Source organism: Mirounga angustirostris, unplaced genomic scaffold, assembly GCF_029215605.1.
Source record: "Mirounga angustirostris isolate CCGP_5_RB_7025 unplaced genomic scaffold, mMirAng1.0.hap1 SCAF_11, whole genome shotgun sequence".
NCBI classification, from domain to species: domain Eukaryota; kingdom Metazoa; phylum Chordata; class Mammalia; order Carnivora; family Phocidae; genus Mirounga; species Mirounga angustirostris.
In genome coordinates, this window is record NW_026991719.1 from 110,365,083 (window position 1) to 110,380,693 (window position 15,611).

Below are 15,611 nucleotides of genomic sequence, written 5' to 3' on the forward strand. Positions count from 1 at the left end.
TATTTCAAACTTTTTCATTATTATTATATTTGCTGTGGTGATCTCTGATCACTGATTATGACTTCGGAAAACTCAGATGATAGTTAGCATTTTTTAGCAATAAAATGTCTTTAAATTAAGATATGTACATTTTTTAGATGTGATGCTATTACACACTTAATACACCTCAATATAATGTAAACAGTTTTTGTGCACTAGGAGAGCAAAACATTCATTTGACTCCCTTTACTGTGATATTTGCTTTATTGTGGTGGTCTGAAACCATACCCACAAGATCTCTGAAGTATACTTGTATAGTTTATTTACTTATACAAATTAAAGAAAAAAAAAAAAAGAAACCTATGTCTGTGTCCCATCCCCAGCAGTTCTAATGTAATCAGTCGGGGGTGTGGCCTGGGTATCTGGGTTTTGTTTTGTTCAAGTTCCCAGGTGAGTCTGATGTGTAGCTAAGATTGAATATCACTTTATGTCCTTCCCAGCTTTTTTTTTTAAAAAAGATTTTAATTATTTGAGAGAGAGACCAGAGTGAGAGGGGGAGCACGAGTCGGGGGGGGCGGGGCGGGGTGCAGAGGGAGAAGCAGGCTCCCCATTGAGCAGTTAGCCTGATGACGATGCGGGGGCGGGGGGTCTGGGGAGGGGGGCTCGATCCCAGAACCCCAGAATCATGACCTGAGCTGAAAGCAGAGGCTTAACCGACTGAGCCACCCAGGTGCCCCTGTCCTTTCCAGCTTTTTAAATATATTTATCTAAGAAGATAAAAAATCGTGAGTTTTATTGGGACTGCCCTTAACATGTAAAGGCTCTCAAAACACTGTCGATAGCTTTTCTTAATGGCTGAAAAATTTCAGCAGGTGGTACACACTTGAGTTACGAAATTGGCTTATGTTAGAGGTGGCTTATCCCAACTGCAATTTTTGCTCTCAAAAATGAATACTAGCTCCTCGAGCATGCTACTTATTTTTTAGCCTCATGATCTTTGTAAGCCACGTATTAAGAGCCTCAGGTGATGCTCACATCTCCCGCACCCCTTTGCAGCTCTAGGATTGGATTTCCAGGGATTGTGAAACTGCTCGTTGGCACTCGCCGTCCACTCACCCTTCTGATTCACTGCCTTTTGGTGGGTGCTGAGTGGTCAAGGTGCAGCTCTCAGAACCGTCAGTCGTGTTTCGGGTGGGGAGCAGGCAGGGGCCTTGGCTGTGGTGGGAACACACTGCTGGCCCGCTCAGTCCCTGTGAGCTAGCTCCCCATTTCATAGTCTTCCACGTAGCAAGTATTCTAGGTGCGGGTGAGACCATGTCTCAGAGCATGAATGTTCTCTTTTGTAATGCCCTGTCGTGTCTCCATATGTCACATGTTACATTTTGTAATTAACAGTTTGCTGGTGAAGAGGACTCCTCGAAGTGTTGGCTATAAACCAGACTGTAAGTGAATTACTTTATGTCAGTCATTTAACCATCTTTGACCCGAACAAGTTTTACGTGAATTGGTTGAGAGTTGCTTTAGAGGGTATTTGGGTTTTGTTTTTTTAAGATTTTAGAGAGTATTTGTAGAGAAGGCACATTCGTAAGCATTCGATTTGAAAGTGATGTTTTCTTGTATCTAAATGATGACTTATGATTCTTTTTAGTTGTCGGATTTGAAATTCCAGACAAGTTTGTTGTAGGATATGCCCTTGACTATAATGAATACTTCAGGGATTTGAATGTAAGTAATGCCTCGTTTTCTCACTCTCATTTTTCAGAACCCATACACAAATTTACAAAAGAGAAGACTTGTTTTCTCTTTCCAGCACCTCATAATTTGAACAGACGGATGGTTCCCATTAGTCACATAAAGCTGTAGTCAAGTACAGACGTCCTTAGAGCTGGAACTGGGCCAGGCTGGGGCGACACTTCTTGCTGGCTGCAACAGTTGAACAGCTTTAATGTACAATAACTGTCCCATTATTACTTCAGATGATAGATGTAGTCATAAGTAAGAAATAAATGAAGGTTTAAGTCTTTTCACTCACTCTCCTTCAAGCACCCGCTTCTGCTCCGTGGGCAAGAGGCCCGGGCGTGCGTTTCCTCACACGGGTGAGGAAGATGCAGAAGACCCCACCCCCCTCTGTCCCCTACAGCACAGCACCGTTCACCCGAGCCATGCAAAATGCTCTTCTTGCCTTTCGTTGCACAGTACGCTTTTCTAATGTGAGTTTCTGGATTTTTATTTTGTAGCATGTTTGTGTCATTAGTGAAACTGGAAAAGCAAAATACAAAGCCTAAGATGAGAGTTCAAGTTGAGTTTGGAAGCGTCTGGAGTCCCATTGAAATCATCAGTAGAATGTTCTAGTTCTGTGGCCAGCGGCTCAGTAGAGCTTTATTGCATGTTTCCTCTCAGAATTTTATCCATTTTGTATTTTAGAAATGCCCGTTACTGCATTCCTGAAGTCTTTATTTGCAGTATGAGCCTATAGACTATCTGTTCTCTTGGCGTGGAGTGTTGTTTGACTTGTGAATGAAAAAAATCTCTTAAACCACACCACTATCGAATGAAAATATTGAAATTGTATCTGTAAGAAACATTTAAAGAGAAGATATATTAGTTTTTTAATTGGTATTTTAATTTTTATATATTACGGAAAGAACAGAAGTGATTGAATACTGTTAATTATATACCACTGTGTGTTCAGAAGAGTAAGGAGCCGTCAGTTTTCATATCAGTGACAGCATCGACAGTATTGTTCTGTTGGAGAAACCACATGTCTTGGAATTACTTTGCTGTTTCGGTAGTATTAACTGTTTTCTCGCGCTTGTTCCAGTGATTTCCGGTGAATCTGTGTCAGCGGTTCCTTTTAAATACAAATCAATAAATTCCAAAAAACGTTACCACATTTTGAATTCTTGGGTGTAAAACTCCTTACAATAAAGGCTGTCTCTTAAAAGAAACTATGCCTACCTCTCATTTCCCTACAAATTAACCTAGTGTCATTTTCTGTCGGTTACCTTTTCCTTGTCTGTTATGTTTTAGCAGCTATTTTAATTGTAATCTTTACCGAGCCCAGCGAATAGCGATTATCTGGTAGAATGTGTGGGTGAGGCTGGTGAAATTCTTACCGACATTTAAGTTTCAGACACACGGTATGCTTTATGACGTGTCACCGTGTTCGAGTAACAGGGCTTTCTCTTGCGATCCTGGTAGATTGTTCAGACCGCGGTCTGGCGGGCATCTCAGCAGTCTGTCTGAGCCGCATCCCGCTGCCGCCTTTGTGTAGATAATACCTCACTGAGAACACAGCACCGACACAGCCTCTTGTTTTCTGGGACCAGGGAGACCGGTTTTAAACCCAGACCCTCAGGGGCCTCTCAGCTTCAGGTGAGGTATGAACCAGCAACCCCGGGAGCCATCTAGCCACATCGCTGCCTTAAGAAGTTTGCTGTCCTTCCCAAGAGCAAAGTAGGGAACTTGAAGTAGTACCGAGTAATAATTTGTTAGGGTCGCGGAGCTTCCTAGTTTATCAAACCTTTTCACTTTGGTTATTTCATTTGATCTTCATAACCCTGTGATGTTGAGGTTGGTGTCGACATGGGTGTAGCATCCACCATAACTCCCGATTCCTCCCCTCCCCTCCCCTCCCCTCAGCATGTCCTGGCCTCACGGTGGGTTGGGTTTGCTAGGCAAGCGGCCTCCTGCTGCCCATCCCTCTTCCCCTCCCCTTTCCCGGTGCACTTCCCACGTTCTGTTAGGTTGAACCATGTGAAATGACCCTTCTCATAGGTAAAAAAGAAAAACATGCTGTGTGGTTTACATTTGTATGTACGGCTTCCTGTTCGTCTCCCCTCTCCACATCTTCTAGAATGTCAGTTCCATAAGGAAGACAAGAATTTTTTCTTTAAAGATTTTATTTATTTGACAGAGACCGCGAGAGAGGGCACACAAGCAGGGGATGTGGGAGAGGGAGAAGCAGGCCCCCCGCTGAGCAGGGAGCCCGATGTGGGGCTCGATCCCAGGACCCTGGGATCACGACCTGAGCCGAAGGCAGACGCCTAAGGACTGAGCCACCCAGGCGCCCCAAGACAAGAATTTGTATCTGTTTTGTTCACTGATGTATACTCAATGTCTCGAAGATTTACTAGGAGCTCACATGACAGTTGTCAAATGAGTAGCTAAGAGCTCTGGGTTAGGCTGTCCTAACCTTTGCTTATTAGCACTGTGACATCGAGCTACTGAACTTTGGGGCCTGTTTTCTCAGCTGTAAGTGGGGACAGTGGTGTCTCTTCACAGGCACGTGGTGAGGAGTAAGGAGCTGCCACAATGCAGGTGGAGTGGGACGGTGGCCCGGGAGCGAGCCGGCACGCCGTAAACTGTGGTTGATGCTGAAAGAAATGAATGTTCTGGGACGTGAGGTGCACGGCTAGTCAGCGGCCGAGATTTAAGCTGAGATCTGTCAGATTCTTGCTACTGTAGCATGAGGAGCCTCAGCTGTTTCTCCCGAGTCGGCCGAGCTCGTTAGCTTGCGGTTAGGTCATGTCTTCGCTGCTTGGCTCACCCGTCAAGAATCCCAGCTAGGGGCGCCTGGGTGGCTCAGTTGTTTAAGCGACTGCCTTCGGCTCAGATCATGATCCTGGAGTCCCTGGATCGAGTCCCGCATCGGGCTCCCTGCTCGGCGGGGAGTCTGCTTCTCCCTCTGACCCTCCTCCCTCTCATGCTCTCTGTCTCTCACTCTCTCTCTCTCAAATAAATAAATAAAATCTTTAAAAAAAAAAAAAAAGAATCCCAGCTAACCACTGGGAACGAAAGGCCTGGGGAGCGCATCCTCTTACCTCATAAGAAGACGCCTCAGACCTTACTTCACCTGCCATCGGGGTGCCTGTTCCCAGTAATTTTATTTCCTTGACCAACTTGCAGCAGATTAAACATCGTCCATTTATAGGATGACAGAAAGGGCACACTGATGGGAGCAGTAGTAATTTCTGGAATAACAGTCTGTCAAGGGAGAGGAAAAGTACTAAAAAGAAAAAAAAAAAAGGCCAAAGCCTCCTGGGGCCCTTTTTGGTCATTTAGCCTGGGAGCCACTGGTCACAAATGTCACACGTCCGTAATCCTCGGGACTGCGCTTTCATTTGCTTGATTTTCAGAGACAGGGAAACATGGCATCTTACCATCCGAGGCGATGTGGGTGCTCAAAGACCTGGAAAACTGTGTGTGCCAAACCCTCCACGTGTCCCCCTATTGTGAATGCTTGTATGGGAGTACTGTTTGCATCATGCCTGTAATTCCGCGTGTAAAGATGGCCTGCTGGTCTAATTCATCAGCTTGGAGGGTTAATGTCCTCCCCTGCGGTTGAGATTCTAGAAACACACTGTGCACCCTCCGGGTGCCAGGTCCTGGGGAAGACTGGCAAGGTTCCTGGTCTTCTCGTGTGTGCGTGTGTGTGTGTGTCGGCACTGGAGAGTGTGTGTGTGTGTGTGTCTGGGGAGAGAGTGTGAGTGCGTGTGTGAGTGCACGCGCTCTTGTCTGCGCCAGGGAGAGTGTGTGTGAGTGCATAAGTGTGTGTCTGCACCGGGGAGAGAGTGTGCGTGTAAGTGTGAGTGTGTAAGTGTGTGTCTGCGCCGGGGAGAGTGCGTGTGCGTGTGTGAGTGTAAGTGTGTCTGCACCGGGGAGAGTGTGTGCGTGTGTGTGTAAGTGTGTCTGCGCTGGGGAGAGTATGTGTGCGCGCGCACATGTAAGTGTGCGCTGGGGAGAGTGTGTGTGTGTGTGTGAGTGTGTGCGTGTGTCTGCTGGGGAGAGTGTGTGTGTAAGTGTGAGTGTGTGTAAGTGTGTGCGCTGGGGAGTGTGTGTGCATGTAAGTGTGAGTATAAGTGTGTGTGTGCGCCAGGGAGAGAGTGTGTGTGTGTGCGTGTGTAAGTGTGAGTGTGTGTAAGTGTGTCTGCACTGGGGAGAGAGTGTGCATGTGTGTGTGAGTGTGTGTGTGCGTGTGTGTCTGCACCGGGGAGAGAGAGTAAGTGTGTGCGCACGTGTAAGCGAGGTGGCGCCGGAGACTGGGGAGGCCGTGTGCCGGGCAGCGGAGGAGCAGGGCTTTTGTGCGCTGGGCAGCAGACGGCGGTCCAGGGCTGTGAAGCAGGGAGCCGGGATTGAGATTCTGTTTGCAGCTTCAGAGGCGCGAGGATGCCCAGGGGCAGTTCCAAGAGTGGCAGGGGTGGCAGGGGCTTGGGGAGTCAGACCAGCACCGGCAGGGCCTACGGCGTCGCGTAAGGCGAGTGCCTTATATGCGTTACGTTTGCTCACAGCACATTTCACGGAAGGGACCGTCTCAGAGGCTCAGTTGTCACGTTAGTGGAGGGGAGGCTGCCGGGGACAGATTGGCCGCCATTTCTTCCCCGGGTGATTGCAGTCACATCTCCAGTTCCCATCCTTGTCCCCCGCCCGCCGGACTGACACCCACACCGGCTGGTGCAGCAGTCAGAGTCCAAGGAAGATGTTCGGTTTGGCTCAGATCCTTCTTGGGGCTCCCCATTTGTCAGGGGCAAGCCCAGGTCCTTCCAGGGGTGGATCGCCTGTGGGTCCCGCCTCGCTGCTGCGGGGCGCCCTGGCCACACCACCACCACCACCACCGTAAGGATGCTGAGCTCGCCCCGGACCCGCTCGCTTGCTGCGTGGCCCCCCTCCCTTCGCTCGAGCACGGGGATGGCTGCCAGCCCCCCACGGCTGCTCTCCCCACCTCGGCTCTTGCCCCCTTCCCGCTGCCCCCCTGTGCTGTAGGTAGGCTGTTCTTTTCTTACTCTTGGTGTCTGCTTGCTTTTTTGGGATGATGTTCTTTTAAAAATAGAAGTCAGATAAATAATATTTCTACAAAAAATTTAAATATTTGCGTTTACTATATCATGAAAATTTTCTAGTTATAGAATTTATATGTTTTTGAATGGTTGCATGCATCCTAGTTAATATACACATTTTAAATCCTCCTGAAGTTTTGATATTATAAAAAGACAAAATTATGAGTTTATATGTCTAAGAAACCTCGAATCACTTCCTTTGTGTAACATTCCAGAATAATAATTGCTGAATAAAGACTGTAAATGTTTAAAAAAAAAATAGAAGTCAGGGGCGCCTGGGTGGCTCAGTCAGTTGGGCATCTGCCTTCGGCTCAGGTCATGATCCCGGAGTCCTGGGATCAAGCCCCGCGTCAGGCTCCCTGCTCAGCGGGAAGCCTGCTTCTCCATCTCCTACTCCCCCTGCTTGTGTTCCCTCTCTCAAATGAATGAATAAAGTTTTTTTTTAAGATTTTATTTATTTGACAGAGATACAGCGAGAGAGTGTGTGGCCTGCAAGCCCGCCTATGAACGAACTAGCCCCCGCCACCTCACATCATCTGTCCTTCTTACTCACTTCACTTCAGCCACACTGCTCTTTTAGTTCCTCAGACCTGCCAGCCCATCCCCCCTTACCTCAGGGCCTCTGTTCCTGCTGTTCCTTGTGCCTGTCACTCACTTGCCCCAGATCAGCCAGGCTGGCTCACGGATCGCCCCAGTGAACCCTTCCCTGATCTCCTCTAACAGCCTCGAGGTCGCGCTCCGTGACGTGACCTGTTTCGGTTGCTCGTGGTCCTCAGCACCACCAGGCACTCACGCGGTCCCCACCGGGCAGAAACGGCCACGGCGGCCACTCTGCCACGCGCTTGGCTGGGAAGGAAGCCGCCCAGGCGGCCGCGGCCAGTTTATTCCTTAGCCTAAGCCTGAGCGGCGCGGGGCCCACGGGATGGCACTGTTCTCCGGCTAAATGTGTGGCCTGCAGCTCTCGCCGAGCTCAGGGGGCGAGTCGGAGGTCCCACGGCTTAGCCCGAACCAGGGAGGCGGATGGGAAGCTGCCTCGTGGCAGACCCGTGAGATGAGGAGGGGGACAACAGACAGCCTTGGGGCAGCTCCTCACACAACTGCTCACCTGTCCTTGCTCCCGGCAGGCTCCCGGGCTGTCTGAGACTTGGGTCCAACGGCAGTCGGCCCTCTCTATGCCGCCTAGGGGGTGGCATCTCTGGCGGAGCTGGTCCCTTACAAGCACCTGCCCAGTGGATTGTGGCTTTCTCTCTCTCTTTCCTGGCTTCCCTCATAGACCCCCAGCCCCGTGAGGGCAGGACCTTGCCCCTCTTCCCTGCTGTGTCCCCAATACCCACCAGAGGGCCTGGCAAACTACGGTGCTCAAGAAGTATCCATTGGATAAATGATAGGAAGTTAAAAAGCAAGTAAAATATTTTAAAATGATAGCCAAATTACCCAGCATGAGAAGCAAAACGTTTTCTCAGGTTGTGCAAGACAAAAACAAAAACAAAAACAAAAACACGAGCAGAATTTTCTTTCTTGCTAATAGTAGCTAACATTGATTGGGTTATTAAGCACATGCAGTGGACGCATACTAAGCACTGTCGAATCTTTGTGATACCCCTAGGAGGCAGATGTTTTTTCACCATCCTGATTTTGCAAATGAAGAAATGCAGGCCCAGAGAGGTTGTGTAATTTGCCCAAGATCACACAGCTAGACATGGCAGATGAGGAATTTGAACCCAGGCGGTCTTATTCCGGAACCTGCCCTCTTAGTCCATTAGCACTTAACCTTTAGTGCCTGGTTCTTAGGTGGAAACTAATACACTGAGGGCACAGAGAAAAATACTAAGCTCGTTGAAGGGAATAATTCCAAATGACTTGTGTATTTAAACAACTTTTCGAGGTCACAGCTGATCTTTAAGAATGTACACTGACTTCCTCCAGCACTGGGAACCGTTTTCAAAAACAATTGCGGAGTTCCTCCAATGTGATCTCCGAATTTTTCTGCTGGCTTATTTTACGACCCTGTGGGCAGGACCTGGGATCATGACCTGAGCCGAAGGCAGACGCTTAACGACTGAGCCACCCAGGCGCCCCAAGAGTAATGATTTTTTAATGGTTTTTCATTATTAGTTGTAACTTCAAGCATTGCTGATAAAAACTGCCAAATTCTTTCAAGTTTTCTCTTAACACAACACGGGTGTACTTCATAATGAGCCTCCTCATTATGATTCATGACTGAAGTGACTTTCAAACTCCGTAGCTTTACAGTAGAACTTCCTTTCCTGACATTTTTCCCCCCTCTTGCCTTCATCGTGACAATATTCGAGAGCTGTGAACATGAACCAGTTCGGTTCTCCTGCACGGGGCGTTGTCTGGAGCGCTCATCCCGCATCTGCCCACCGGCCCCCGTGTCCTCGTTGCCCTGCCCTTTCCCAAGGGCTTCCCCATTTCCCCGGCTCCACAAGACCTGACGGGTTCATCCTGGATGTGGCAGCTAGCTGGCTGGGCATTTCAGGGATAGCGCTGTGCTCATCACCGTCGGGGCGTCCTGGCTTCCGGGGCCTCCGGGTGGAACAGAGCTAGAAGAGGGAGCACGCACCCTCGCACACGTACACACACATCTGTGTCTATTTCTGCATCTGTGTACGTAGGAAAAGAAAGAGTTCACACTGCGGGCTGCCCTCATCCACACCACAGGATTCATTCTAGCCGCCTTGCCTGACTTCTGAACTTCTCTTCGCTTCGACTTGGAGAATCTGGCTCCATTCGCTTGCTTGTTCAACCCCAATATCATGAAGGACTTAATGTGTGCCCATGACAGATCTAACTAACTAGAGCCCGGTGTCAGTGGGCAGATCTTTTTGCCGTAAGCCTTACGGTGTCCAATCGCAATACTCTTTTCCAGAATTATTTTCTTCTCCTTCCCTTTTAGCGCAGCTGTGGTATTCACCTGTCATGCAGTTTGAATCATTTGTTAGTGTATTTTATTTAGGCTCCTATATCCTAGTCGTGATTGAGTCTTACAGTGGATCATAATAAGAATGAGAGCGATACGGAAAGGTCTGCTCAGAGATACTTTGTCCCCTCGTCCTGTTCCCATTGCCCCAGCTTCCCACTCCTCCCACCCACTCGACGATCATCATCTTCCTGGCTTCTCGTGGCAGCCGTGTGTGTGCCGAGCACATACTACGGCTGGGCACATTCCCCTTCACGGCAGCCCCTTGAGGTAGGTCCTAGTATCACCACCATTTTCTTAGATGAGGGGATTGAGCCCCACAGATGTGAGGACATTGTCCGAGCTGACATCCTGGCACATAACCGCTAACCCAGCCAGGATCTGACACCAGGAACAACACTGGGACCACCTTTTTGTTAAAATTGTCTGGTCCCTCCTCATCCTGGGTCTCCCTGAAGCTCGGCACGTCTGAAGTCACCTTTCTGAAAATGTTCTGTTCACTGTCGCAAGCCTTGTTCTGCTCCGGCGTGGCTAGACAAGGGCCATGAGGGGCCACCTGGCCTTTGCTTAGGACCTGGGGGAAGACGTTGCCCTCATCGATTCCACCCTCCCCATTTTCCAAAATGTGTTGACACGTCTTGTAAATTTGGCAACCTAGCAATTTCTTTAAAAGGTAACCGAGGCTTCATGGAAAACAGTTGTCTGGGAGCATAGCGGTTCAAGGAGCATCCGCACTTGGCATTGTCGCTGTTCTGTTCAGTAGTGGTGATGGGGCCTTCCTGCGTCTCGGGCTGTGTGCTGGGCATTTCAGGGATAGCGCTGAATGCCAACGGTCCACGTCCTCGAGGGGCTTCAGGTCTAGGAGGGGAAAGGGGCAAGTCTACCAGTGTTCCAACGCAAGGCAAGGCTCCGTTCAGTGCCGAAGAAGAGGGTACACCTAATGTAATGGGACTTCAAAGAAAACTCAGAACGAGGAGGGGGAAGCAGGGGGGCCTTCTGAAAGAAGCTTCAGGGAGAAGCAGCATTTAAAATATGACTTTGGAGGGGCGCCTGGGTGGCTCAGTGGGTCAAGTGTCTGCCTTCGGCTCAGGTCATGATCCTCGGGTCCTGGGATCGAGTCCCGCATCGGGGCTCCCTTCTCAGAGGGAAGCCTGCTTCACCCTCTCCCTCTGCCCCTCTCCCCCCAGCTTGTGCTCTCTCTCTCTCTCTCAAATAAATAAATAAAATCTTAAAAAAAAATAAAATACAACTTTGGAGAACAGGAAAGGTTTGAATAGGGAGATAGAGAGGAAGGAAGGCTGGGGAAAGGGTTTCAGCCAAAGGATCTGCTTGGGCAGAGGCATGGGTTAAAAACAAATCACAGGGTAGTGTGGGAAATGGTGAGGAGTCTATTTTGGCCATGGCAGAGGATGTCGAGGGGAGCGATAAGAGAGAAAGCCAGCAGAGTAGATTGGGGTCATTTTAAGGGCTTCTGTATCTGTTAGGTTGATCTAGGCTTCCCGTCAGATTGCCCTGCTCAGACTGGCCTACGCAATAAAGGGCATTAACTACAGAACTGAGAAGCCCAGGAGTAGCTCCAGCCCGCTCGGGGTGATCCCCCACTCCATGACAATGCCAGGCTCCCATGTGCCTGCCCTGGACCAGCTTCATCCTAAGGCCGCTCGTCCTGTGGCCGGGTGAGGGCGGCCAGTAGTCATCGGGGGCGGGGGGGGGGGGGAAGGCAAGCTTCACTGAGAACGGCCTTCTGTGTCAACTTGCTTTTAGAAGTGATGAAAAATCCCTCCTGGTGTCCCACGAGCCAGAACAGGCTCAGATGTCCATTTCAGAGCCAGTCACTGGCGATGGGGGGTGGGATTGCCCTCTGCCCCATCAGGCCCACTTCCGGAGCTAAGATTAGAGTCCATTTCCCTTGGAACGCATAGCACAAACTCAGAACTTGGTGAAGAGGACGTAGCCCGGATTCGGTGCTAGGGAGGCAACCAGCAACCTCTGTGCTCTTAAGTGCCAAGAAAGTGGAGGATTGTGCTCATTGAGTGAGAAATGGGGAATGTGGAAAAAATGTGAATTTTGATAAACCAAAAATATTCCTGGTTTTCATTGAGTCTAAGATGCTATCAGTTGTTTATTGGGCAAACAACCTGGTTTCTTCAACAAATAACTTGCAAGGAAAAACATGAAGGAGGAAACCTATAGATTAAGAGAGATAGAAATCTCAACCAGGAGCAATGTACGGACTTGATTTAGATCTCAACCCAAGTAAACTTGAAAATACACATTTATGGGGGCGCCTGGGTGGCTCAGTCGTTAAGTGTCTGCCTTCGGCTCAGGTCATGATCTCAGGGTCCTGGGATCGAGCCCCGCATCGGGCTCCCTGCTCCGCGGGAAGCCTGCTTCTCCCTCTCCCACTCCCCCTGCTTGTGTTCCCCTCTCTCGCTGTGTCTCTCTCTGTCAAATAAATAAAATCTTTAAAAAAAAAAAGAAAATACACATTTATGACATGAGACAATTGGAAATGTGAACCCCGGCTCGAATATACATTGGTACCAAGGAATTATTGTGGTTTCTAAAATGTGGAATAATATATTGTGGTTACATTAAAAAAAAAGAGCCCTATCTTTTAGAAAATACAGACTAAATTATTTACAGATGAAAACAGCTCGATGTCTGGGATTTGTTTCAAAAAAATACAGGAGTCAGGGGAAATAGGTCATGAGCTGATGATCACTGAAACTGGGTGATGGGTATATGTGGAGTTCAGGATACTATTCTCCCCTTTTATATATGTTTGAAATTTCCCATGATAGTTGTTTTTTTAAGAGGGGGAAGAAAAAGGGGTGCCTGGCTGGCTCAGTTGGTGGAGCATGTGATGTCAGGGTGGTGAGTTTGAGCCCCATGTTGGGTGTAGAGATTACTTACAAATCTTTAAAAAAAAAAAGGAAGAAAAACAAGTTACCAGGATAACCTAATTGAGAAGGGGACATTTGCTGTGGAATGCTCAGCATGTACAGGGCCCCTGCCACCATCTGGCATTAAGAGGACTAAAAAATATATTATCCAGGGGCTGTGATAGATGAGAGATGGCCAAAAATTCTTTTCTAATCTTCCCATTACGGGGTGGAGCAAACTCCCCTCCCCCGGAATCCAGTCTGGCCTTTGAGAGTTGACAATTGACTGCAGAAGAAGTGACGTTTTAGGACTTCCGAGGCTGTTAAAAGAGGCTTTCCAGCTTTGTTTGGCTCTCTTGGAACACTCTGGAAGTCCTGAGCCACCATATGAGAAATTCGACTACCCAGAGTTGGTCATTCTGGAAGCGCCCAATAAACAGTCCCAGCTGAATTCAGTCTTCTACCCAGCCCCACCAAGTCTCCAAACTTGAGTGGAGCCCACACGGAACCTTCCAGACCAGCCCATCTGCTATGTGAAATAAAAGAATCACCCAGCTGAACCCTGCCTGAATTCCTGACCCATAAAATCATGAGATGTAATTAAATGGTTGATGCTTTAAGTCATTAAGTTTAGAGGTAGTTTCTTAGGCAGCAAAAGGTGGCCAGAATAGAGCTGTATATCCAAGTGACAAGTTATTTAAGCGAGGGAATAATAAACCCAGAAGTCAGGATAGTGTTTCTTGGGGGAGGAGCACAGGTAGATTCAAAGGTACCCTTAAGGGCCTAAAGCTGAGGTTGTGTGTTGTGGGTTCTCAAGTATGCATTTTTATTTTATGGGCACATTTCATATATAATATTGTAGGTCCTAAATATCACATCATCAAAAAGACTTTTATAAAAGATCTCAAGCAAACGTGGGAAATGGTGAAATTTGTGAAGTCTGAGTGGTGGGTACACAGGTGGGTACACATGATTCTCTATGCTTTATATTTGAAATATGATTCTCTAAGACACTTGAAATCTAATAAAACTATCCTAAAATTAGTAGGACTTCTACAAGGATGAAAAAGAAAAAAACCGCATGTGATATGTGTATACATAAGTGTAGAAAAAGAGGCATGAAAAGTTGAGTTCCCCAAATGTTAATGATTAATATCTCGGGGGGAGGGGGGGTTCTTGTGCTTCTATTGTGCAAACATATATAATATAAAATTTACCATTTTAAACATTTTTAAGTATACAATTCAGTGGCTTTTTTAAAAAAAGATTTTATTTATTTACTTGTCAGAGAGAGCACGAGCAGGGGGGAGCGGCAGGCAGAGGGAGAGAGAGAAGCAGGCTGCCCGCTGAACAAGGAGCCCGAAGCGGGACTCGATCCCAGGACCCTGGGATCACGACCCAAGCTGAAGGCAGACACTCAACTGACTGAGCCACCCAGGTGTCCCCAATTCAGTGGCTTTTGCCATCTTCCAAAATTGATGCCTTGTACCCATTCCCAGTAATCCTTCCCCAGTCCTCCTCCCTGTCCCCAGCCCCTGGCAGCCACCACCCTTCGGTTCTGTCTCTGTGAATGTGACCACTCTAGGAACTTAAATGGAAGTGGAATCATACAATATTTGTCCCCTTGTGACCAATATTTTACCTCACGTAATGTCTGCAAGAGTCATCCGCGTTGTCACGTGTGTCAGAATTTCATGTGTCTATGACATGTCCTTTTATCTATTCATCCATCGATGAACATTTGGTGCTATGGACTGAATTGTGCCCCCCCCAAATCCATATTGAAGCCCAAACCCCCAGTGTGACTAGTTGAGATAGGACTTTGGAGAGGTAATTAAGGTTAAGTGAGGTCATAAGGGTGGGGCCCTAGTCCAGTAGGATTGGTGTCCTTATAAGAAAAGGAAGCAACACCAAGGATGTGTGAAAAGGCCACATGAGGACGTGGCAAGAAGGCAGCTATCTGCGAGCCACCGAGAGAAGTCTCAGGAAAAATCAACCCTGCTGGCGCTTTGGTCTTGGACTTCCAGTCTCCAGAACTGTAAGGAAATAAATTTCTCTTGTTTAAGCTACCCAGTCTGTAGTCTTGTTATGGCAGCCCTACCAAATTAATGCCCTTGGGTTGCTTCCACATTTTGGCTACTGTGAATCAGGCTGCTGTGAACATGGGTATATGAATATCTATTTGAGTCTGCTTTCAATTATCTTGGGTATATATTCAGAAGCGGAATTGCTGGATCATATGATAATTCAAGGTTTAATTTTTTTGGAGAACTGCCATGCTGGTTTCTGCAGTGACTACACCATTTTCCATGCCCACCAGCAAAGCACAAGTGTTCCGTTCTCTCCACATCCTCACCAACACTTGTTACTGTCTGTTTTGTTTTTTAATATTTAAAAATTTTTTAAGTAAGCTCTGTCACCAGCATGGGGCTCGAACTCACAACCCTGAGATCAAGAGTCATAGGCTCTATGACTGAGCCAGCCAAGGCACCCCCTGTTTTCTTGTTAATGGCCATCCCGATGTATAAAATGGTCTCTCATTGTGGTTTTGATTTGCATTTCTCTTAATGATTAGTGATGCTGAGCATCTTTTCATGTGCTTATTGGTTATTTAAATGTATATCTTCTCTGGGGACTTGTCTATTCAAGTTCTTTGCCCATTTTTTAATCAGGTTGTTTGTTTGGTTCTTGAACTTTTATGTATATATCTAAATGTATATCATCAGAAAGAATGAAACTAGTTTTATTGCAGCTGAAACAGAGAAAGGGAGTAATTTTAAAAAGGAAGCTTTTGCTCTCTCATTTTCCCCCCTCTTTTCAATCATTCTTTTTCAATCATTCTGATTATATCAAGAAGAAAGCCTCGATTTGTACTCTTATAGTTTTTAATGCTGATTTTTAAAAATGTGAGAAATACAGAAAACTAGGAAGTGAATCATCCAAATGCAATCAGAAGTGCAGTGTTTTTTT

At 47.5% G+C, this 15,611-nt stretch overlaps 1 protein-coding gene across 3 annotated transcripts in view; it reads left to right on the forward strand.

Annotated features, from left to right (window-relative positions):
• Window positions 1-15,611, forward strand: part of HPRT1 (hypoxanthine phosphoribosyltransferase 1) — a 56,521-nt gene that overhangs the window by 38,427 nt on the left and 2,483 nt on the right. For 2 of the 3 annotated variants that reach the window (XM_064574588.1, XM_045882778.3), the window contains exons 7-8: window positions 1,375-1,421; window positions 1,628-1,704. In XM_064574588.1, coding sequence (XP_064430658.1) covers window positions 1,375-1,421; window positions 1,628-1,704 — 124 coding nt within the window. Of the gene's footprint in view, window positions 1-1,374; window positions 1,422-1,627; window positions 1,705-2,216; window positions 2,928-15,611 lie in introns of those variants that run through there. The other variant, XM_045882779.3, reaches the window with a different exon arrangement.